The sequence below is a fragment of the Bufo bufo genome, chromosome 10 (assembly GCF_905171765.1).
Source record: "Bufo bufo chromosome 10, aBufBuf1.1, whole genome shotgun sequence".
In the NCBI taxonomy this organism is placed as follows: Eukaryota; Metazoa; Chordata; class Amphibia; order Anura; family Bufonidae; genus Bufo; species Bufo bufo.
In genome coordinates this window covers 77,970,517-77,991,728 of record NC_053398.1, presented here as the reverse complement: position 1 = coordinate 77,991,728, position 21,212 = coordinate 77,970,517, and the positions used below count along the sequence as shown (strand labels likewise).

The 21,212-nt window shown below is 44.0% G+C and overlaps 1 protein-coding gene across 1 annotated transcript in view; it reads right to left on the bottom strand.

Annotated features, from left to right (window-relative positions):
- BBS1 (Bardet-Biedl syndrome 1) overlaps nucleotides 1-21,212 on the bottom strand; it is a 398,008-nt gene that overhangs the window by 340,126 nt on the left and 36,670 nt on the right. The window contains exon 3 of the mRNA XM_040410173.1: nucleotides 12,716-12,786. Within this exon, the coding sequence (XP_040266107.1) occupies nucleotides 12,716-12,786 (71 nt within the window). The remainder of the gene's footprint in view (nucleotides 1-12,715; nucleotides 12,787-21,212) is intronic.

Genomic DNA, 21,212 nt, shown 5'->3' with positions numbered 1-21,212 from the left:
TCAGACCCGTGCGCCCTGGGGCATTGGAGGGCTAGACCAATATCTCACTTCCTCTCCTTGATCCCTTTGTCTCCGGGTTTTGACAGATCCTTGATAGAGAGGTCGCGCTACATTTTTTCTGGAAGAGTAAAAATACTCCTCTTACCATTTTTGAGGAGTATTTTCCGCCGATGAGGAGTACGAAAGTTACAGTAATTCAAATAGTTAATACGAAGGCCTACATAACATTAAGGGGTTGCTATTTATGCATGAAAACCATTACTAGTATCTAGAACTGTCTTCCATGCATAAATGGCAAATTTAGACAATTTTACATTTAGCGGAGGTCCCTGTTGCTCTGAGGGGGGTCGGCACCACTGAGGTCACTTGCTCTGAGGGGGTCGGCACCACTGAGGTCCCTGTTGCTCTGAGGAGGTCGGCACCACTGAGGTCACTTGGTCTGAGGGGGTAGGCACCACTGAGGTCACTTGGTCTGAGGGGGTCGGCACCACTGAGGTCCCTGTTGCTCTGAGGGGGTCGGCACCACTGAGGTCCCTGTTGCTCTGAGGGGGTCGGCACCACTGAGGTACCTGTTGCTCTGAGGGGGTAGGCACCACTGAGGTCACTTGCTCTGAGGGGGTCGACACCGCTGAGGTCACTGTTGCGCTGAGGGGGGTCGGCACCGCTGAGGTCACTGTTGCGCTGAGGGGGGTCGGCACCACTGAGGTCACTGTTGCTCTGAGGGGGTCGGCACCACTGAGGTCACTGTTGAGGTGATTTTATGAGGTTTAAAGGGTTTTTCCTAAGATGGATATTTATCACCTGTCGTTAAAAAAGGACCCCTCACCTCTCCTGATTTGACTGTTTTGGTAACTACTTGCACCCCCACATGTAATAACAATCCTGGAGGATCTATTCTTATGACTTTATGTTGCACCATTCCTCTGTTATTCCTGTTATTAGTTATGAATGACTTGCTGGTAGTTTGCAGTGAAGGTCGAGATGGGGGTGTCACCGCACAGCCTGATATTATTCAATCAGTGCTGTCAACTGGTAACATCCAGCTGGACCTTTATTGCAGACTACTAGCAATTAGTTCATAAGTTCTAGTAGGAATAATAGAGTAATGGTACAATATAGAGTCACAAGAATTGACTCCCCAGAATTGTTATTGCATGGGAAATGCAAGTCGTTACTAAAACAGACGTGTCCCCTTCAAGTACATGATCGCTGGGGGTCCCACCTTGGTTACCTAGTGTTCTCTGGGTCAAGTATGGACAGGTAAATAGTGTTGATCTTGGGACAATCCCTTTAATTTTTGCTGCCGTTTCTGTGCTGCTAGTCACTGGGGTTTGCCATCCATCACGTGGCCATTGCTGCCCACCAAAGTTACGATCTTGTAGATGAGCTCTCAGGTGGGTATGTCGGTGCCACCGGGGCTGATGGTAGACTCTGAAGCGACCTGAGGCACTGTCAGATCAGGACACTGGCACAATGGATGGTGGTGCATGCTGGTGCCAAGGGCACAAGCGAAAGACCCGGGCACATACCTTGCAGGGCCACAGTCACATGTTGTGGATCTGGATGATGTCATCACGCAGTGATAACCACTGATCTAGGGAGCAGCAACCTTTGGCACTCCAGCGCTGCTGTGAAACTACAACTCCCAGCATGCACACTTGCTCAGATGTTCTTGTAACTCCCAAAGAAGTGAAAGGAGGATACTGGGAGTTGTAGTTTCAGCACAGCTGGAGGTTGCTGATCCCTGATCTAGAGGCTGTCATTTTGCGTTATGCTTGATCTTGCTATAAAGGGGAGTTTGTCTTCCATGACCCATTGCCCTATCTCATTCCACAAAAAAGCCACCACCGCTGTGGTTATTGGATTATACAGTTTTACAGTGAAGTACTTCATGTGCTTGGCAGAGGGACTGTGTCCTGGAGGCTGTAAATGGCCACATGTGGAACCGCATTACAGAAGAAATCCTTATAAGCGTCTGATGGAACATGCTGCAATGAATCCTTGATGGATTCATAAGAAAGCTGACAGGCGACATAGGTAGAGGTCTACGGGTGACAGGTCTGTCGTTATGGAGGTCTCCTGTTGGCGTGTCCAGCGCTGGGACCCCCGCTGACTTCTATAAGCAGGAGTCTGAAGCACTCAGCCACTTTTCCTCACTGCTGACTGCGGTAGTGCAGACGGTCCCCTAGACCTTCTATTGAGGCAGTCTTCACTACCGCAGTCAGCAGGGAGGAGCGCTCGGCTGAGCGCTTCAGACTCATCACTTTAGGGTAAAAACAAGGCGCTCAGACCACCACTTACCCCGCCAGTAAGGATCGCGCGCCTCCTTCCTCCCTCTTCAGAGCGGTGTGTCCAAAGCTCCGGCAGCCACTCAAACTGACCAATAACAAAGCTCCTTACTGTAAGGAGCCTTGTTATTGGTTGTCTCAGGCAGCAGCAGCATCGCTGCGCTGCCTGCGCCGTTCACAGCATTCACTACACTTATGAATGGCAGGGAAAAGTCTAAGGCGTATCGGTACGCCTTAGACTTTTTCCAGGGAGTAAAATGGCCTGAACAGGCGTCTATGACGCTTGTACAGGCGTTATTGCGACCTCTGTCCTTGATACAGTTCAAAAAGGTTTGTGTCCGCTCATGAGTAAACCAATGCTCTCATTCAGTGTTTTATAGAGCGTTGGTGGCTCCACATCCGGACTTCCGCCCTCCTTATATTGATAAATAGAACACTGATTTTGGGAAAGATATTCCCCCAACCAATGGCCAAAGCTATTCCATCTAACGCATTAATCATTAATTGCCTGTAAATTTCAAGAGGCAAGCTACAAGATACTTACTAGATGGTACTATGTCCCGACCCGCCTACAGAAAATGTTCCCCTCAGTATCTCCACTATGCTGGAGATGCGAGTCTGCACCAGGCACATTGATTCATATCTTTTTGCACTGTAATAAAATCAGACCATTTTGGGAGTCTGTACATAAAACCTTGAACCAGATCTTTTCCTTTCCCATTCCGAACTTCTTTTTATTACTCCTCTCGGACCTACCTAACCGTCTACTATACAAATCAATATTGTGTCACCTGATCAGCTAGGGTCTGTTTCCCAGCCAGATGTAAATCACCTTCCCCACCTGCTATAAACCCTTGGGTCAACAAGATAGAGGATTTCCGGAGAATGGAGGAACTAAAAGCTACCATGAAAAACTCTCACGAGGCATTTGTCTCAGCATGGACTCCATGGTTCACCTTCCAGAGCACACCAGAGTACTATGTTCTATTAACATAACAGAGACCCTCTTCCTTACTTTAATTATTTATTCCCCCCCCCTTCCCCTATAACTCCTCCCCATGTATTGCTGTTTGTCTCCCTCCTACGGTCTCATTGATTATACAGTATTTAAGATAACATTGATAGCTCGAAGCACTGTTAGACTTTATCATATGGACCGCGCACAATAGTGCTGAAACGGATATGTTAAAGATGACTCTCCACACAGGTCATTCTTTGACATGCTTTATTTCGATGATGAAGAAACTGTTATGTTACAGATGACTCTAAATTCAGGCCTTCGCCTGATATGTTTTACTATGATGAAGAGACTTTTGTACTGGCCTTTATTGAAATTGCTTAAATAAAGATAAAAAAAAAAAAAAAAAAAAAAAAGATAATGATCCATGATATTCCTGAAAATATTGCATCTGACAGGGGAGTTCAATTTGTTTGTCAATATTTGTTGTAATCGTTTGGGTGTCACTCATTTTTGTCAGCCTTTTATCCAGAAACTAACGGGCAGACTGAAAGGCTCAATCAGAGTCTAGAACAATTTCTGTTATATTGTCTATTGCCTATTGATTGGATATCATATCGGTCACTGGCTGAACTAGCCATTAATAATCGTCTTAACAGTTCAACCAAAAATTTGCCGTTATTCTGTAATTATGGCTTCTACCCTCGTGTGTGCTCATTTAGGTCTTCAGTTTCTGATAATCCAGAGGTCGATGTTGTATATGGCAAACTGTGCACAGTCTGAACCTAGGTTCATAGGAACCTGAGGAATTCCCAGGAGGTTCAGGGGACTAATTTTGCACTAGGTGATAAAGTGTGGTTATTCACCAAAAATATTAGTCTTAGGCTACATACACACAAATGTTGTGTTTTGCAGATCCGCAAAACACAGATACCGGCACATGTGTGTTCCGCAATTTGCGGACAAGAATAGGATATATTCTATTCTTTTTGCGGGGCCGTGTCAAGGAGTAACGGATGGGGACAGCACACTGTGTGCTTGATTAGAAGAAATAACCGTCACTCCTTACGATGTGGTTATCAATACTTTAGACGCGCGTTTCGGCACATGCAAGTACCATTGTCAAACTCAAGCAAACAGCAAGTGGCAATGAAATGAACATCAACATAGATGTCAGAATCATATGACTTGAAGGCTTCTATCATGTGATGAGGGGCGGGCTATTTAAAGATATGTTGATGTTCATTTCATTGCCACTTGCTGTTTGCTTGAGTTTGACAAAGGCACTTGCATGTGCCGAAACGCGCATCTAAAGTATTGATAACCACATCGTAAGGAGTGACGGTTCTTTCTTCTAATCAAGTACCTGGGGGACACCCGCGGACCGTGCACCCACAACAGCAGTGCCGCCCGACATCCATTACCAAGCACACGGTGTGCTGTCCGCATCTTTTGCCGCCCCATAGAAATGAATGGGTCCGTTACCCGTTCCGCAAAATTCTGTTCTTTTTTTGTGCTCCTAACACCCCTCACCATGCATACATATGCCCCAATATCTGTGTTTTCATGTCTGTGCTTTCTTTCCCCATGTCCAAGTATCATATTTTCCTGGCAGATCTGTTTACATTCACAGCTTCCTGTTTACGTGGGTACGCTACAGAGTGAGGGGTCACAAGCTGGCCATGCCCCCACACTGAGTCTGCAGGAGCTATGCCCACTACACCTACACATGAATCCTGCTAGTCTATTTCTCACTGAGTTTCTAAATTCCATCACCGACAGTCCACAGGCTCTTCCTTCACCATTTAGGAGTGCAACAAACAGCAAACAAATCAAAATACACCTGTATCTAATCCTATCATGTATGATAAAGCTTGCTGTGTGTAATATTGTCTGCTGAGCTGTGTATCTAAACCCATATTGTATGATACGGTCTGGTGTTTATCTAAGCCTATCATGTCAGATACTGTCTGCTGTGCTTCTGTATCTAAATCTATCATCTGCGATACAGTCTACCGTTCCTGTATCGAAGATGGTCATGTGTGATACTGCCTGCAAATCTGTGTATCTAATCCTATCGTGTATGATCCTGCCTGCTGAAGTATGTATCTACAGCCTCATGCACACAACTGTATCCATTTTTCAGTCTGCAAGATGCACAGCTGCTAATTAAGTATGCTGTCTGTGTGTGATCCGCATTTAATTTTTTTTTATGTTTGCGGATCCATTGACTTCTATGTGGTCGAGGTCTGCATTTAAAAGGACCACAACAGAACAGAACATGTTCTAACTTTTGTGGTACTGACATACAGATGTGGAAAACACTGATGACATCATCTGTGTGCTTTCCACAACCGCATGTCAGTTCGGAAAAAAATAAAAATGCTGATTGCACACAGATCATTCAGTGGATCTGCAACTTGCAGACCGCAAAACGGATATGGTCACGTGCATTATGCCTAATCCTAGCTTTTTGGTACTGCTTGCTGAAGGGTTTATTTTGGCTTATTACGTAATACAAACATGATGAGCCCAGAGAACACAGTATATTTGCAGGCCACATCTCCTAGGCCAACCGTACTCTGCTGACCCTAACTGACTGTATCACAGTAATTTATCTGATCGTGAAGTGTGTACACATGGTAAGGTTGCCCCGGTCAGATAAAGACTAGTTATATCATAAATTGCTATCATACAGTCAGTCAGTTTGGACACCTGGACCGTGATTCCTGGGCCAATCATGGTCATTTGCATGAGCCATATAACGCATACTGAGCTCCCAAAACAGTGACACCCTCAGCCCCCCTCAAAAGTGACATCCACTGTGCTCCCCATAACAGTGGCATCCATATCGCCCCCATTAAAGTGACATCCACAGCACTCCCCATAAAAGTTACATCCACAGTACCTCCATAATGGTGCCATCCATAGTGCTCCAAATGCCATCCACAGTGCCTTCAGTGAGATCCAAGGTGCCCCAAATGCCATCCACAATGTCCCAAATGCCATCCACAATGTCCCAAATGCCATCTGCAGTGCACCTAAATGCCATCAACAGTGCCCCACTGACATCCAATTCCTCCATGACATCCACAGTACCCTCGAATGCTCCCCAAGTTCCATCCACAACATAGCGATCAGCCTCTGAGGCTGATCGCTATGCTGCGACTCATACACAGCGCTTATATTGTGCTGTGTATGAGTCATTTCAGGCTTCACACAGAAGTACAGTGAATAGAATAGACGCAATAGTGTGCAGGCATCGGGACCAAGGAAGGCTGGCAGGAGGCAGTCATAATGCACCATCTCCTGCAGAAGAGAGCTGGAGTAGAAGACGGCGGGAAACCAGAAAACGCTGGAGTGGTAAAGTGATCATGAAGAGAATCCAGAACAATGTGGCCGCTAGGGCTGCCATCATCTTCTCTCCATAGGTTAAGGGCACATTTTTTTTTAGGCATCACCGGAGAACCCCAATAAAAGGTACCACCTAAAAAAGGGTGTGCCAAGTTTTCATTGGTCCAATCCTGTGTCGTTCTTTCTTAATTTACCTGATTCGATCAAAATTCTATGTTTTTTTATAAAACTTTGTTAAAGAAACACGTTTCTCCTCTGGTTTCACAGAAACCTCCTGGTCTACTGGAGGTAGAACGAGGTTGGAAGAATTCTGGATTCCAGAAGGATCCGTAATAAATTACATCTGATCCACTGGAAAGGTTATGGCCCTGTGGAGAGGTCACGAGTGTTAGCTGAAGAGGTCCATGCTGATCGGTTGGTTAATAAATTTCATGATTTACACCTTGACAAACCTGTTCTTATTAAAGGTTCAGTGGCCCCTTCTGAAGGTGGGGGTGTACTATCATGGTTCCCCTGGCTGCTGCTGCTCCTCCGTGCGGCAGCAGTGTCCGGTTGCTGGGAGAACCAAAGTTGCAGCTGATGTCGGAGACCCGGGCCAATGACGAGGTGCACCAGGGCGCACGGGCGGCAGCTCCATCCAGTGTACAGGCATGCCGGCGTGAGCTGCTTTCTTCCTGAATTTCTTGTCCTCTGGCTCCCCACACTGGTCCCTTGCGGGAAAACTTCTCTTACTGGATTTCTGGATTTGAGACTACGTTTTTGGCTTCTGGCGTATTGGTATTGTATTGATCTTCTGGTTCTGACTTTTTTTGCGTGTTTGGTTTTCTCCTTTGCCTGACGTATATTGTACTGTATTGTCCGACTGGCATTTGACCCTTTTCCCTACCACAAATCTCTTGGTGTTTGTCGTCCCTTCATATATTGCAGTATAGGGACAGTCGTCCAGTTGCCGGGGTCACTGCCTAGAGTGACCGTGCTAGTAGGTAAGGATAATGGGACCGGGCAGCTTAAGGGCTGCACTATCCTGGTTTGTGTGACAGTAGTTGTTATCCTGACAAATCCTTTTATTCTAAATCCCCTCTATACCTATTAAGTTCTATTGCATTAGTGACTGTATCAGGGTCAGGACATCATTGTTGGACATGCTGTAACTGTGGACAACAGAACAGCATGGAGATGACCAACTCGTCTGCTTCAGTGGCAGATGAGAGGATGCATAAAAGAGCTGTCACTAATTATCCACAATAAGGACGACTATTATTAGTTACCCGTTCAGTGGAGGCTCTGAAGCGTACTGCAAAGCTAAAAGGGACATTGGTCTTACAGCAGTGTACAGAGAACTGAGTTTTAAGCACACAGGTAATGGTACCCTTTAGGCAGGGAAAAGTGTACTAAAAATAGAAAATGTATTAATAATATTGAATAAGTATATTAGAGATAGTTTTATTAGGGCATTAGGGACAACATATTAAAAGCTTATATAACGGTTTAGTTACTCTTTAAAGCCGCACAAGGTGGTATCTGCCAAGTTATCATTACATAGATCCTGAGGATAATATGCAGATTAAGGTAGGCAGAGAAAATGAATGAGCAGTGGATGAATTAACACTCTAAGAATCAAGATAGCTGGTGGTCTGACACATTTTCATGGCTAAATCCATCATTTGACAATTTTTATGCTTTTAGTTTTGTCATACATATTTTTTCAGTTTTTAAAGTGCTTGGAGCCCCCCCCTTCCCTGAGTCTCTAGACTAATGGGCCTGCCACCACGATTCTGAATATCAGAAGACGGTATCTATTAAAAATTGCATCACTCATCTCTATTATCAGACCACTGGGGGATACCCAAAGTGCCAAACAAGCCTCAAGATGAACTGTAAAGAGGTTGGGGGTGGAATTAGGAATGGGGTGAAGAGAAAGTGAAAACTATGTCAAACTACTATGGTTCTCAGAGGATGGTTCCTGACAACAAAAGATAGTATTCTGAAATAGAGAATGTTTCCAACTTACCAGAAGCAATTACTCAAGGGCATAGTGTGTATAATACAGAGGTTAGGCTGCTTTCACACTAGATTTTCTTTAATCTGGCGTTCAATTCCGACACCGGAACTGCCCGCCGGATCCGGAAAAACGTGTGAAATCAGATTACATTTGAATCCTGATCAGGATTTTGATCACAATGAAAAAAAATGCATTGGAAAAAAAACGGATCCGCCATTTATGGACTTTAACTTTTTTTTCACATTTTTCGGGTTTAACATGCAAAAGCCGGATCCGGTTTGACTGAACACACAGCGCCGGATCCGGCGTTAATGCAAGTCAATGGGAAAAAGACCGGATCCGGCGTTCAGTCAAAGTGTTCAGGATTTTTGGCCGGAGGTAAAAAAACAACATGCTACGTTTTTCAGAAAAGCCTGATCAGTCAAAAAGACTGAACTGAAGACATCCTGATGCATCCTGAACGGATTACTCTCCATTCAGAATGCATTAGGATAAAACTGATCAGTTCTTTTCCGGATTTGAGCCCCTAGGAAAAGAAAAACGCTAGTGTGAAAGTACCCTTAGGGCTCTTTCACACTTGCGTTATTGTCTTCCGGCATAGAGTTCCGTCGTCGGGGCTCTATGCCGGAAGAATACTGATCAGGATTATCCTAATGCATTCTGAATGGAGAGTAATCCGTTCAGGATGCATCAGGATGTCTTCAGTTCCGGTACGGAACGTTTTTTGGCCGGAGAAAATACCGCAGCATGCTGCGCTTTTTGCTCCGGCCAAAAATCCTGAAGACTTGCCGCAAGGCCGGATCCGGGATCAATGCCCATTGAAAGGCATTGATCCGGATCCGGCCTTAAGCTAAACGTCGTTTCGGCGCATTGCCGGACCCGACGTTTAGCTTTTTCTGAATAGTTACCATGGCTGCCGGGACGCTAAAGTCCTGACAGCCATGGTAAGTGTAGCGGGGAGCAGGGGAGCAGCATACTTACCGTCCGTGCGGCTCCCCGGGCGCTCCAGAGTGACGTCAGGGCGCCCCAAGCGCATGGATCACGTGATCACATGGATCACGTCATCCATGCGCATGGGGCGCTCTGACGTCATTCTGGAGCGCCCGGGGAGCCGCACGGACTGTAAGTATACTGCTCCCCCGCTCCCCGCTCCTACTATGGCAGCCAGGACTTTAATAGCGTCCTGGGTGCCATAGTAACACTGAAAGCATTTGGAAGACGGTTCCGTCTTCAAATGCTTTCAGTACACTTGCGTTGTTACGGATCCGGCAGGCACCTCCGGCAACGGAAGTGCATGCCGGATCCCAACAACGCAAGTGTGAAAGAGGCCTTAGAATAGAAATTTTTTTCTGCAAGAAGAGTAGATCAGATCAAAAAATACCAGTTGTGATGACATCCGGGCGGTGGGGGCAAGAGCAAAGATAAGACCCAAGGTTCATTCTAAAGTCTGTTTACATCACTAATATGTTCATATGTAACTAAAAATATGTACGTAAGAAATTAACCACGTACCAATGATTGGTAAAGCTTTTTCGCAATGTAAGTACATAGTGTCGATAACTGGCTACTTTTTGCATAGTGTTTTCATATAATAAAACGGGTCACGAGCTATTAGACTAGAAAAGGTATTGAACTCAGTCAGACCCAAAACATAACTTTTTGGGTCCCTTCTTTCTGACTGCAGTCTTTCACCTAAAATGACCATTATACACCACAAACATCATGTTATCCATTACATTCCCCATATTATAATCTTACCTTTCATATTGCTGTCCATCGCCTATTTGCTTTTAAAAACCCTTTTATTCCATATGCTAATTAAGTTCTGAAGGTGCCCAGGGGCGGTGTTTATGCGGCCGGTGCCCATGCCCCACGGCGCTGTTCAAATCTAACCCCTCCCCTTTCACCCCTCTGGCCCGCCCTAGGTTCTTCAGATTCCATTCTCCTGTCACTGACAAATCCAGCGCCTGCGCCGTTCAACATAATCCTCGTGCCTGCGCACTCCATTACCCACTAGGGCAGAGGGAGCAGGGCGTTCAATGCGCATGGCCAGCCCGTAACTCCCGATCTAGCCGGCGGAAGTAAACTGCCGCAAGAACGGGAGGTACAGGCCAGCGCATGCGCATTAAACGCTCTGCTGCCTCTGGCCATAGTGGGTAATGGAGTGTGCAGGCGCGAGGAATATGTTGAACGGCACAGGCAATGATGGGTGGATTGAATCTGAAGAACTTAGGACGGGCCAGAGGGGTGAAAGGGGAGGGGTTTGATTTGAACAGTGCCGTGGGGCATGGGCACCGGCCGCATAAACGCCACCCCTGGGCACCTTCAGAACCTAATTAGCTCTGTGACGGGGCACTTAAGGGGTATCATTACTGTCTAGGCAGGCACTAAGGGTCATCATTATTGGTGAGGTGGCATTAAGTGGAAATTTTTATTATGTTAGGACCTTAAGGAGATTAAGTAGGATTAAAGGCATTGTTATTGAAAAAATAAAAACTTGATGCAGTGTGTTACAAGCCACTGGTGGTTTTTTTTGGGGGTTTTTTTTGTGGCTTGGATCTTCATCAGACAGGCCCAATTAGTGGCTAAAAGGGAGAAGAGAGCCCATGACCCATCTAACCAAGTAACAACTATAGTACATATCACCAGAAATCAGGAGGCATACCAGACTGAGGACTGAATTGATCAATCGACTTTGGGGCGGGATCAGAGGTCTCACCAAAAGTTGGTGGACATAAATTGGCCACCCTTTAACTGTATTCCTTTGAAGGATGTGCTACTGCCCCCAGATGTACTGCAACCAAAAGTTCCGAACAGGAAATATGTCACCATGTGACAGAGATGCCCAGGCTAGAATCTGACTTTGGGTCGGCACTGCAAGCCTGGGGCTGCCTTAGAGGAAAGGATTTACGCCTAAAACATGGAAGCCCAGCTGCCCCAGAACCCTCCTTGTCTATACCAGTCCTCCAAGAACACCAAGGAAGGGGACAGTCTGTGCGAGGAAAAAGCTGCGAAAAGAATACACTGCTAGGTAGAGTTTCTATGCATCCCCAAGAGACAGGAAAACCCGAAGCAGGTAAAGGGAAAGAGTTGATTCTACATTGTTTTCTATCTCTGGGGAGGTAGGAAAACCCTCACTCCTGTCAGTGCCGTTGTGGAGAAAAATAAAATTGTTGCATGTTCCACCAAATGCGCTATCATGTTCATAGGTAGCCATATACCATACTTAGCTGATTGCTTGTTCATCCACCGAAATTCGGTTTCCATTTCGCCACCACAACGACTTATCTACTTTAAGAACCATGAAAGACTTTTGTCTCTGCTTCAAAAATCTTCCTCTGAGTGTAAACCGTAGGCTCCGTTTGGCTCAGTTATGTGCCGAATCCTTCCTTTCTGTTCTCCTGCTCCTATAAAAGAGCAGGAGAACGGAAAGGCTGAACACTGATGTGAACTTAGCCTAATGTGTATGGCCACCTTTACTGTGAAAGAATCGTGTATATAAGGCCACCAATCTATTCCACTCATGCATGCCTCTGAACAACTAATCAATACCATTCACTGATTAGGTTACAATGTGCCTAGTACAAAATAATTATACATATAGAGAGAGAAAAGCTGAAATGTAGATTATGTACATATATTTGTAGCTGTAAATAGGTTGCTGAAAATAAGTCCATTCACAGGAAACAAAGTAAAAAAATCTCTGTGGGGCTGATCTTGCTAGAGGATGCTAAAATAGTCATGTCTCCTTTAAGAGACTGCTAAATCTTCTGTATGAAAGAAGCAATCCCTATTAATCTACCTAATCCCGGTGGCATGATAAAAGTAAGATTACAAGCTCTTACAATGTACTACATATGCCAAATTTGCTTTATATTATGCTTGTGTGTGGTATGCATATACATCATGTTTTATTACAAGATATTGCAGAGGTTATTGTGATATACAGAGGCATAAGACCTCACAAAAACATAAGCTTCAGCCTTGTAGGTTCACAATAGGGCGTGCCTCCCCATTCTGTAGAACTACACTGGTCACTCAGTGACCAATTCCAGCTAAATCCTTGCTATCCCTATAGCTACAATAACTTCTTACCTTAGGTGGTTTACTTACCAATACAGGAGGAGAAGGTATTTAGACCAGCAACAGGATCATAATGCGCATCCAGCCATTTTGAAGCCTCACTATAAAAGGGATACATAAACAAGAAAGAAAAATGTAAAAAAATAAAAATATTTTTACACTGAATATATCAATGTATTTGGAGGATAAAAACTATCAAAAATACATTACTATATCTGCCCCACTTTATAGAAAGGTATTAAGTGGCCCTTCCTCTTTAAATTCCTCGTAATGTAGTTGGTTAATGACACATGGTGAAACCTGGAGTTCCTGAAGAATAAAGTAACTGTGCACGCATATTGACCATTAGGTGGGGCTAAGAGGGGCCAGGAGGGTAGAAAAATTCTAGCTATTAAACAAAGAGCGCTTCTCCATTGAAGACATCAGGGATGAGCGAATCGACTTTGGATGAAACATCCGAAGTCTATTCGCAAAAAACTTTGTTCTAATACTGTAATGGAGCATGAGCTCCGTACAGAATTAGAATGTATTGGCTCTGATAAGTTCAGGAAATGTTTTTTTTACAGTACAAATTTATGAAGTTATTACGACTTCGCGAAGCAATAACTTCGGCTCATCTGAGCAAATACAAACTTGTTGTTTTCCAAAATACTACCTATACCACGAGCCACACAGGAAAGGCAGCGGGAGATTAGGGAGGTTAACAATTGGTTTAAGAACTGGTCTAGGAAGGAGGGGTTTGGGTTCCTGGAGAACTGGGCCGAGATCTCTGTCGCTACAGGCACTATCGTAGGGATGGGCTGCACCTCAATGGGGAAGGGGCAGCTGTGTTGAAGGGAAAGATGGCTAGAAGGTTGGAGGAGTGTTTAAATTAGGGACTGGGGGGGGTAATTACGTTATAGGTTGGGAAGATAGTGCAGATACAGACCGGGGGAGGAATGGAAGGAGGGACTAGAAGAGTTCAGAAGGAAAGGAGTAGGGTAAAAAATATACATAAACCTCTCAAATGTATGTATACTAATGCCAGAAGCCTGACTAATAAAACTGGTGAACTGGAATTAGTGATGTATGAGGAGGACTATGCTATGTTGGGAATAACTGAGACATGGCTGGATGATAACTATGACTGGGAAGTTAATGTACAAGGTCTGTTTAGAAAGGATCGCCAAAACCGGAGAGGAGAGGGTGAGGGGTCTGCCTTTACGTAAAGTCCTGTCTAAAGCCCACACTCCGGGAATATATAAGTGAGGGACATGAACATGTGGAGTCACTGGGTAGAAATACATGGAGGAAAAAAACAATAATAAATTACTAATAGGAGTTTGTTATAAACCACCTAATATACCAGAGTCCACAGAAAATCTACTACTAAACGAGATAGAAGGAGTACCCTGTGGCCACTGAGGGGTTAACTGCCGCTGATCTGCCAGTACCCGCCTCCTGTATTAATGGGTAATTATCATTGGTGGCGCAGTGTGCCCCCCCCCCCCCCCCTTCAACCCCCCACCCCATTAAAATCATTGGTGGCACAGTGCCCCCTACCCCCACCATTAAAATCATTGGTGGCAGTGGCCACAGGGTCCTCTCCCCTCCCCCTCATTGGTGGTGCAGTGGCAGCTTCTGATCGGAGCCCCAGCAGTGTAAGCCTGAGGATACGATGGGTTACCATGGCAGCCAGGACGCTACTGAAGCCCTGGCTGCCATGGTAACATCCCTGATGCTGTGTACACTATGCACTGGGAAGCAGGGAGAGTGTGAAGTCCTATTCACCATGATAGATCTCTATCAGGGTGAATAGGACAAGGGATGAAAAAAATCCCAGGTTCTGGCCCGTAAGGGGGGAAATAGTTATTAAATAAAAAGTGTAAAAAATAAAAATAGTAAAAAAAAAAAAACACCAAAATATTAAGTATGAAATCACCCCCTTTCCCAATTTCACATATAAAATGCATAAACGAGGGGAGGAGAATACCTCCGTCCAGTAATATGGCTTACATTAAGCTGATCCCAAAAACAGGGAAAGATTTGACACAGCCGGTATCTTTCAGGCCAATCTCATTGATTAATCAAGATCTTAAATTGGCCTCAAAGATACTGGCTAATAGATTGGCATCACTTATGCCTGAACTAATTGGGGAACATCAAGTGGGGTTTATCAAAGGCCGCTCAGCGGTAACGATTATCAGGAAAGTAAGTACTAGCGGTTCAGGATAGTGTGCGAAGTAGTGGATCCCAAGCAATGAAGGCCCTCCTTGCCATTGATGCCAAAAAGGCATTTGATAATGTTAGTTGGAAGTGGCTAAATGATGTCTTGGATACGATGGTAGTGAGAGGAACCTTTCGGAATATACAGATCCTCAGGCTAAGATACATATCCCAGGTTTCTTGTCGGATATCATTTGGCTTCACAGGGGAACAAGACAGGGGTGTCCTTTGTCTCCCTTATTGTTTGATCTTGCTTTGGAGCCTCTGGCCTTGTACCTCTTGAAGTCCGATGTATATGAAGGGATCAAGGTGGGGAAGGAAGTTCTGAAACTCACGTGTTTTGCAGATGACCTGCTGATTTTTATGAAATCACCGAGCATGCATCTGAAAGCTATTTTGGAGTTATTCCATAATTATGGTGGAGTAACGGGCTACAAAATAAATGTGTCCAAAAGTCAACTATTATTTCTAGGAGATAGAAATATACAAGTCGAGTCCCAAATAGGGGTTGAGATACGTAAAGATTATATTACATAACAGGGGGTTAAAATAGGTAGAACAGCTTCCTCAATTTATTCCTTAAACTACCCTCCACTTATAGCCAAAATTACCAAAGAACTTGATAAATGGAAGGACCTGCCACTGTCCCTGATGGGGAGAGCCTGTTTGATAAAAATGATCAGTTTTCCGAAAATGTTATATCCGTTACAGACGATCCCCTTGCTTCTCAAACATGCTGATGTTGGAAAATTGCAATCAGCGTTTGTGAAATTCCTCTGGAATAAGAAGAGACCCCGAATAGCCTACAGGAAGCTGTGTTTAATGAAATGGGAGGGAGGACTAAACATGCCTGACATTAGGTTGTATAACTTGGTCGGCCTTATTCCGTCATGTAAGGGACTGGATATGGAAAACTGATTATTTCTCAGCAGGTAGGGTGGAGAGGGAATTAGCGATGCCGTGGGATTTAGCTGCCCTTATTCATACTAGGATTAAGGATCTGCCCAGTAAAGTGAAGCAATCTGTTCTTCTCAGAGATACTATAATGGCATGGAAAGCGATCAGGAAAGTATACAAACTTCCGATTTATTTGTCGCCCCAAATGCCTTGTGGTCTTTACCGGCTTTTCCGCAAGGGCGAGAAAATAGGATGTACAAGCAATGGAAGGAGAAAAACATCCGCACGCTGAATGACATACTAATAGGTCCAGATCATACATTGCTGTCATGGGAACATTTCGCAAACAAATACCAGCTGGAGACTTCGCATCCACTACCGTTCTATCAGCTTTCTGCTTATTGCAAAGCTCAATCGACTTCCCTGGGGGAAGCTGATAGACTGACTTGATTTGCAGCTCTTTTGGGGGGAGGTGGGGTTGCAGTTTCACTAGCTGACACATATAGACGTTTGCGAAATACGAGTTTTATAGGCCTAGCGAAAAATGTCTTTACACACTGGGAATGTCCTAAATGCTCGCAGCCTAAAGCAGATCTTTTACATGGTCTTTGGAATTGCCAAAACATTAAGCCACTATGGGATGACATAATATATTTTATTAAAGAGGTATGAGAGGTAGAGGTGAGAGCAGACCCCCAACAATGCATATTTCAGTATATTCCAGTGGGCCAGGATGCCTCGCAAGGAAAAGGGGTAGCGGAACCGGGGATACATATTGTCCTCATGTCGGTGAAAAAAAATGCCTCTTGCGACATTGGTTGGTGAATACTTTGCCTACTAAAGAAGAAGTAGTAGGACTGATAAAAAAGATCCTCTATCTAGAGAGACTAGAGGCGGGTAAAAGCAAGGAGAAAGCAGTGGCAAAGTTCATTAAAAAATGGAGGAAACTGGTTGAGCATATCTTGACGAGAGAAGAAATTAAGGAATTGATGACACCATTTGAGCTAACTAAGTGGTATCTGGAGGCAAAGTTGAGAGGCACGCTGGGTTTATTAGAGGTCTAAATGTGTAGGCTTAGACAACATCACATAATAGAAGCAATGAGGGAGTGGTCAAGTTAGCATGAGCAGCAGCTGTTGGGGTGGGGGGGGAGATATGGTTCGTTTTGATTGTAAGATTTCCAATATGATGTACTCAAATTATATAAAAGGATGTATGTAAATGTATTTGACATGGATAATGGTTGTATACCTCATGTTATATATTTTATAGAATATTTGAAGATATGCTTTATACATCTGAATAAAGAAAGTTATAAAAAAAATGCATAAACAATAAATAAACATATCGCCGGGTCAGAAAAGTCCAAACTATTAAAATATTAAAAAATATCTATGCGTGAACGCCAGAACAGAAAAATTAAATAAAAACTGCGCGATTCGCCATTTTTTAAAATGTGGAATGCACGTGGCTTTTTTGGTTTATTTTTTTGCGTGGTATCGAATGGTATCGAGCATCGCAATACTTTATGGTATCTAAACCGAATAAAAAAAAATTGATATCGCAACAACTCTATATTCAAATTTTTCGAGTTTCACCTGTATGTCGTATATCTCGACTTCTCTAAAGCATTTTACATTGTACCGTATAAAAGGTTAGTATATAAAATGAGAATGCTTGGACTGGGGAAAAATCTCTGTATGTAGGTAATTAACTGGTTCAGTGATAGAAAACAGAGGGTGGGTATTAATGGTACACACTCAGATTTGGTCACTGTCACTAGTGGGGTACCACAGGGGTCAGTATTGGGCCCTATTCTCTTCAATATATTTATTAATGATCTTGTAGAAGGCTTGCACAGTAAAATATAAATTTTGCAGATGACACTAAACTGGGTAAAGTAATTAACACGGAAGAGGACAATATACAGCTACAGATGGATCTGGATAGATTGGAGGCTTGGGCAAATAAGTGGCAGATGAAGTTTAAAACTGACAAATGTAAGGTTATGCACATGGGAAGGAATAATGCAAGTCACCCGTACATACTAAATGGTAAAACACTGGGTAACACTGACATGGAAAAGGATCTAGGAATTTTGGTGAACAGCAAACTAAGCTGTAGAAACCAGTGTCAGGCAGCTGCTGACAAGGCCAATAAGATAATGGGTTGCATCAAGAGGCATAGATGCCCGTGATGAGAACATAGTCCTACCACTTTACAAATCACTAGTCAGACCACATATGGAGTACTGTGTACAGTTTTGGGCTCCTGTGAACAAGGAAGACATAGCAGAGCTGGAGAGGGTTCAGAGGAGGGCAACTAAAGTAATAACTGGAATGAGGGAACTACAGTACCCTGAAAGATTAACAAAATTAGGGTTATTCACTTTAGAAAAAAAGACGACTGAGGGGACATTTAATTACTATGTATAAATATATCAGGGGTCAGTACAGAGATCTCTCCCATCATCTATTTATCCCCAGGACTGTGACAAGAGGACAGCCTCTGCGCCTGGAGGAAAGAAGGTTTGTACACAAACATAGAAAAGGATTCTTTACGGTAAGAGCAGTGAGACTATGGAACGCTCTGCCTGAGGAGGTGGTGATGGCGAGTTCACTAAAATAATTCAAGAGGGGCCTGGATATATTTCTGGAGTGTAATAATATTATAGGCTATAGCTACTAGAGAGGGGTCGTTGATCCAGGGAGTTATTCTGATTGGAGTCGGGAAGGAATTTTTTCCCCCTTAGGCCTCATGAACACAACCGATTTTCGGGTCTGCATTCGAGCCGCAGTTTTTGCAGCTCGGGTGTGGACCTATTCACTTCAATGGGGCTGCAAAAGATCTTTTGCTCCGTTCCGTGGCCCCGCAAAAAACATATATAGCATGTCCTATTCTTGTCCGTTTTGCGGACAAGAATAGGCTTTTCTACAATGGGCTGCCCGTTCCGTAAATTGCGGAAGGCACACGGGCGGCTTCCGTTGTTTGCGGACCGCAAAAAAACAGAACGGTTGTGTGCATGAGGCCTTAAGGGAAAGTTATTTTTTGCCTTTCTCTGGATCAACTTGCAGGATAACAGGCTGAACTAGATGGACAGATGTCTTTTTTCAGCCTTATAAACTATGTTACTATGTGTAATACTTTACGGAGCTCCTGCTCTGCACAGTATTAGAACAAAGTTTTTTGCAAATCGACTTCGAAAATTTCATCCGAAGTTGCTTCGCTCATCTCTAAAAGACATCATCAGGGTAAAGGCTCATGTACATGAATATGTGCATGAGCCCTAAGATTTGTCTTGCTAACATCACCTCTCCTTGGTCCCATTCACACAACCGTGTTTTTGGTCCACATCCAATCTGCATTTTTTGCGGATTCCACATGGACCTCATAATTTCTATGAGTCCGCAAATAAAAATGGACAGCACATCGTGTGCTGTCCGCAAAGAAAAAAAAACAGCACATGGTGTGCTGTTCGCATACGTATGTCGGTTCTGCAGTCCAGCAAAAAATACAGAACATGTTCTATTCTTGTCCGTTTTTGGACAAGATTAGGCATTTTTACAATAGGTCTGCGAAGAAAACGGATGCAACACGGACGTCATCCGTATTTTTTGCAAATCCGCATTTTGCATACAGTCGTGTGAATGCAACCTTTGTATCATATGGCCGTCGGACAGGTGCCATGTTAGGCACTGGTCGATAAGAGCTCACTTATTTGTTGACAGCTTTGTGTGACTGTTACTTACTTTACTCTGTATGTTATTTTTGTGAGTATATATTTATTTTATCATACTTTAGTAAACTCTTTATTCACCTAAGTCGCGTTAACCACCTAACTGTTTTGCCCAAACTCCGCTCTGACTGTTGGAAAAGTACTTAAAGCGGTTGTCTCTCTTCAGCAACAGGCATTTATCATGTAGAGGGAGTTAACACAGGGAACTTACTAATGAATTGTTATTATCCATATTGCCTCCTTTGGTGGTGATTCATTTTTCCATCATATTACACTTCTTGTTTCCATGGTTACGACCACCCTACAATCCAGCATCAATGGCCATACTTACATACTACAGTCGTGGACAAAAGTTTTGAGAATGACAAATATTGGAAAAGTTGCTGCTTAAGTTTTTATAATAGCAATTTGCATATACTCCAGAATGTTATGAAGAGTGATCAGACGAATTGCATAGTCCTTCTTTGCCATGAAAATGAACTTAATCCCCAAAAAACCTTTCCACTGCATTTCATTGCTGTCATTAAAGGACCTGTTGAGATCATTTCAGTAATCGTCTTGTTAACTCAGGTGAGAATGTTGATGAGCACAAGGCTGGAGATCATTGTCAGGCTGATTGGGTTAAAATGGCAGACTTTACATGTTAAAAGGAGGGTGATGCTTGAAATCATTGTTCTTCCATTGTTAACCATGGTGACCTGCAAAGAAACGCGTGCAGCCATCATCGCGTTGCATAAAAATGGCTTCACAGGCAAGGATATTGTGGCTACTAAGATTGCACCTCAATCAACAATTTATAGGATCATCAAGAACTTCAAGGAAAGAGGTTCAATTCTTGTTCAGAAGGTTTCAGGGCATCCAAGAAAGTCCAGCAAGCGCCAGGATCGTCTCCTAAAGAGGATTCAGCTGCGGGGTCGGAGTGCCACCAGTGCAGAGCTTGCTCAGGAATGGCAGAAGACAGTTGTCAGCGCATCTGCACGCACAGTGAGGCGAAGACTTTTGGAAGATGGCCTGGTGTCAAGAAGGGCAGCAAAGAAGCCACTTCTCTCCAAAAAAACATCAGGGACAGATTTATCTTCTGCAGAAAGTTTGGTGAATGGACTGCTGAGGACTGGGGCAAAGTCATATTCTCCGATGAAGCCTCTTTCCGATTGTTTGAGGCATCTGGAAAAAGGCTTGTCCGGAGAAGAAAAGGTGAGCGCTACCATCAGTCCTGTGTCATGCCAACAGTAAAGCATCCTGAGACCATTCATGTGTGGGGTTGCTTCTCATCCAAGGGAGTGGGCTCACTCACAATTTTGCCCAAAAACACAGCCATGAATAAAGAATGGTACCAAAAGACCCTCCAACAGCAACTTCTTCCAACAATCCAACAACAGTTTGGTGAAGAACAATGCATTTTCCAGCACGCTGGAGCACCCTGCCATAAGGAAAAAGTGATAACTAAGTGGCTCGGGGACCAAAACGTGGACATTTTGGGTCCATGGCCTGGAAACTCCCCAGATCTTAATCCCATTGAGAACTTGTGGTCAATCCTCAAGAGGCGGGTGGACAAACAAAAACCCACCAATTCTGATAAACTCCAAGAAGTGATTATGAAAGAATGGGTTGCTATCAGTCAGGAATTGGCCCAGAAGTTGATTGAGAGCATGCCCAGTCTAATTGCAGAGGTCCTGAAAAAGAAGGGCC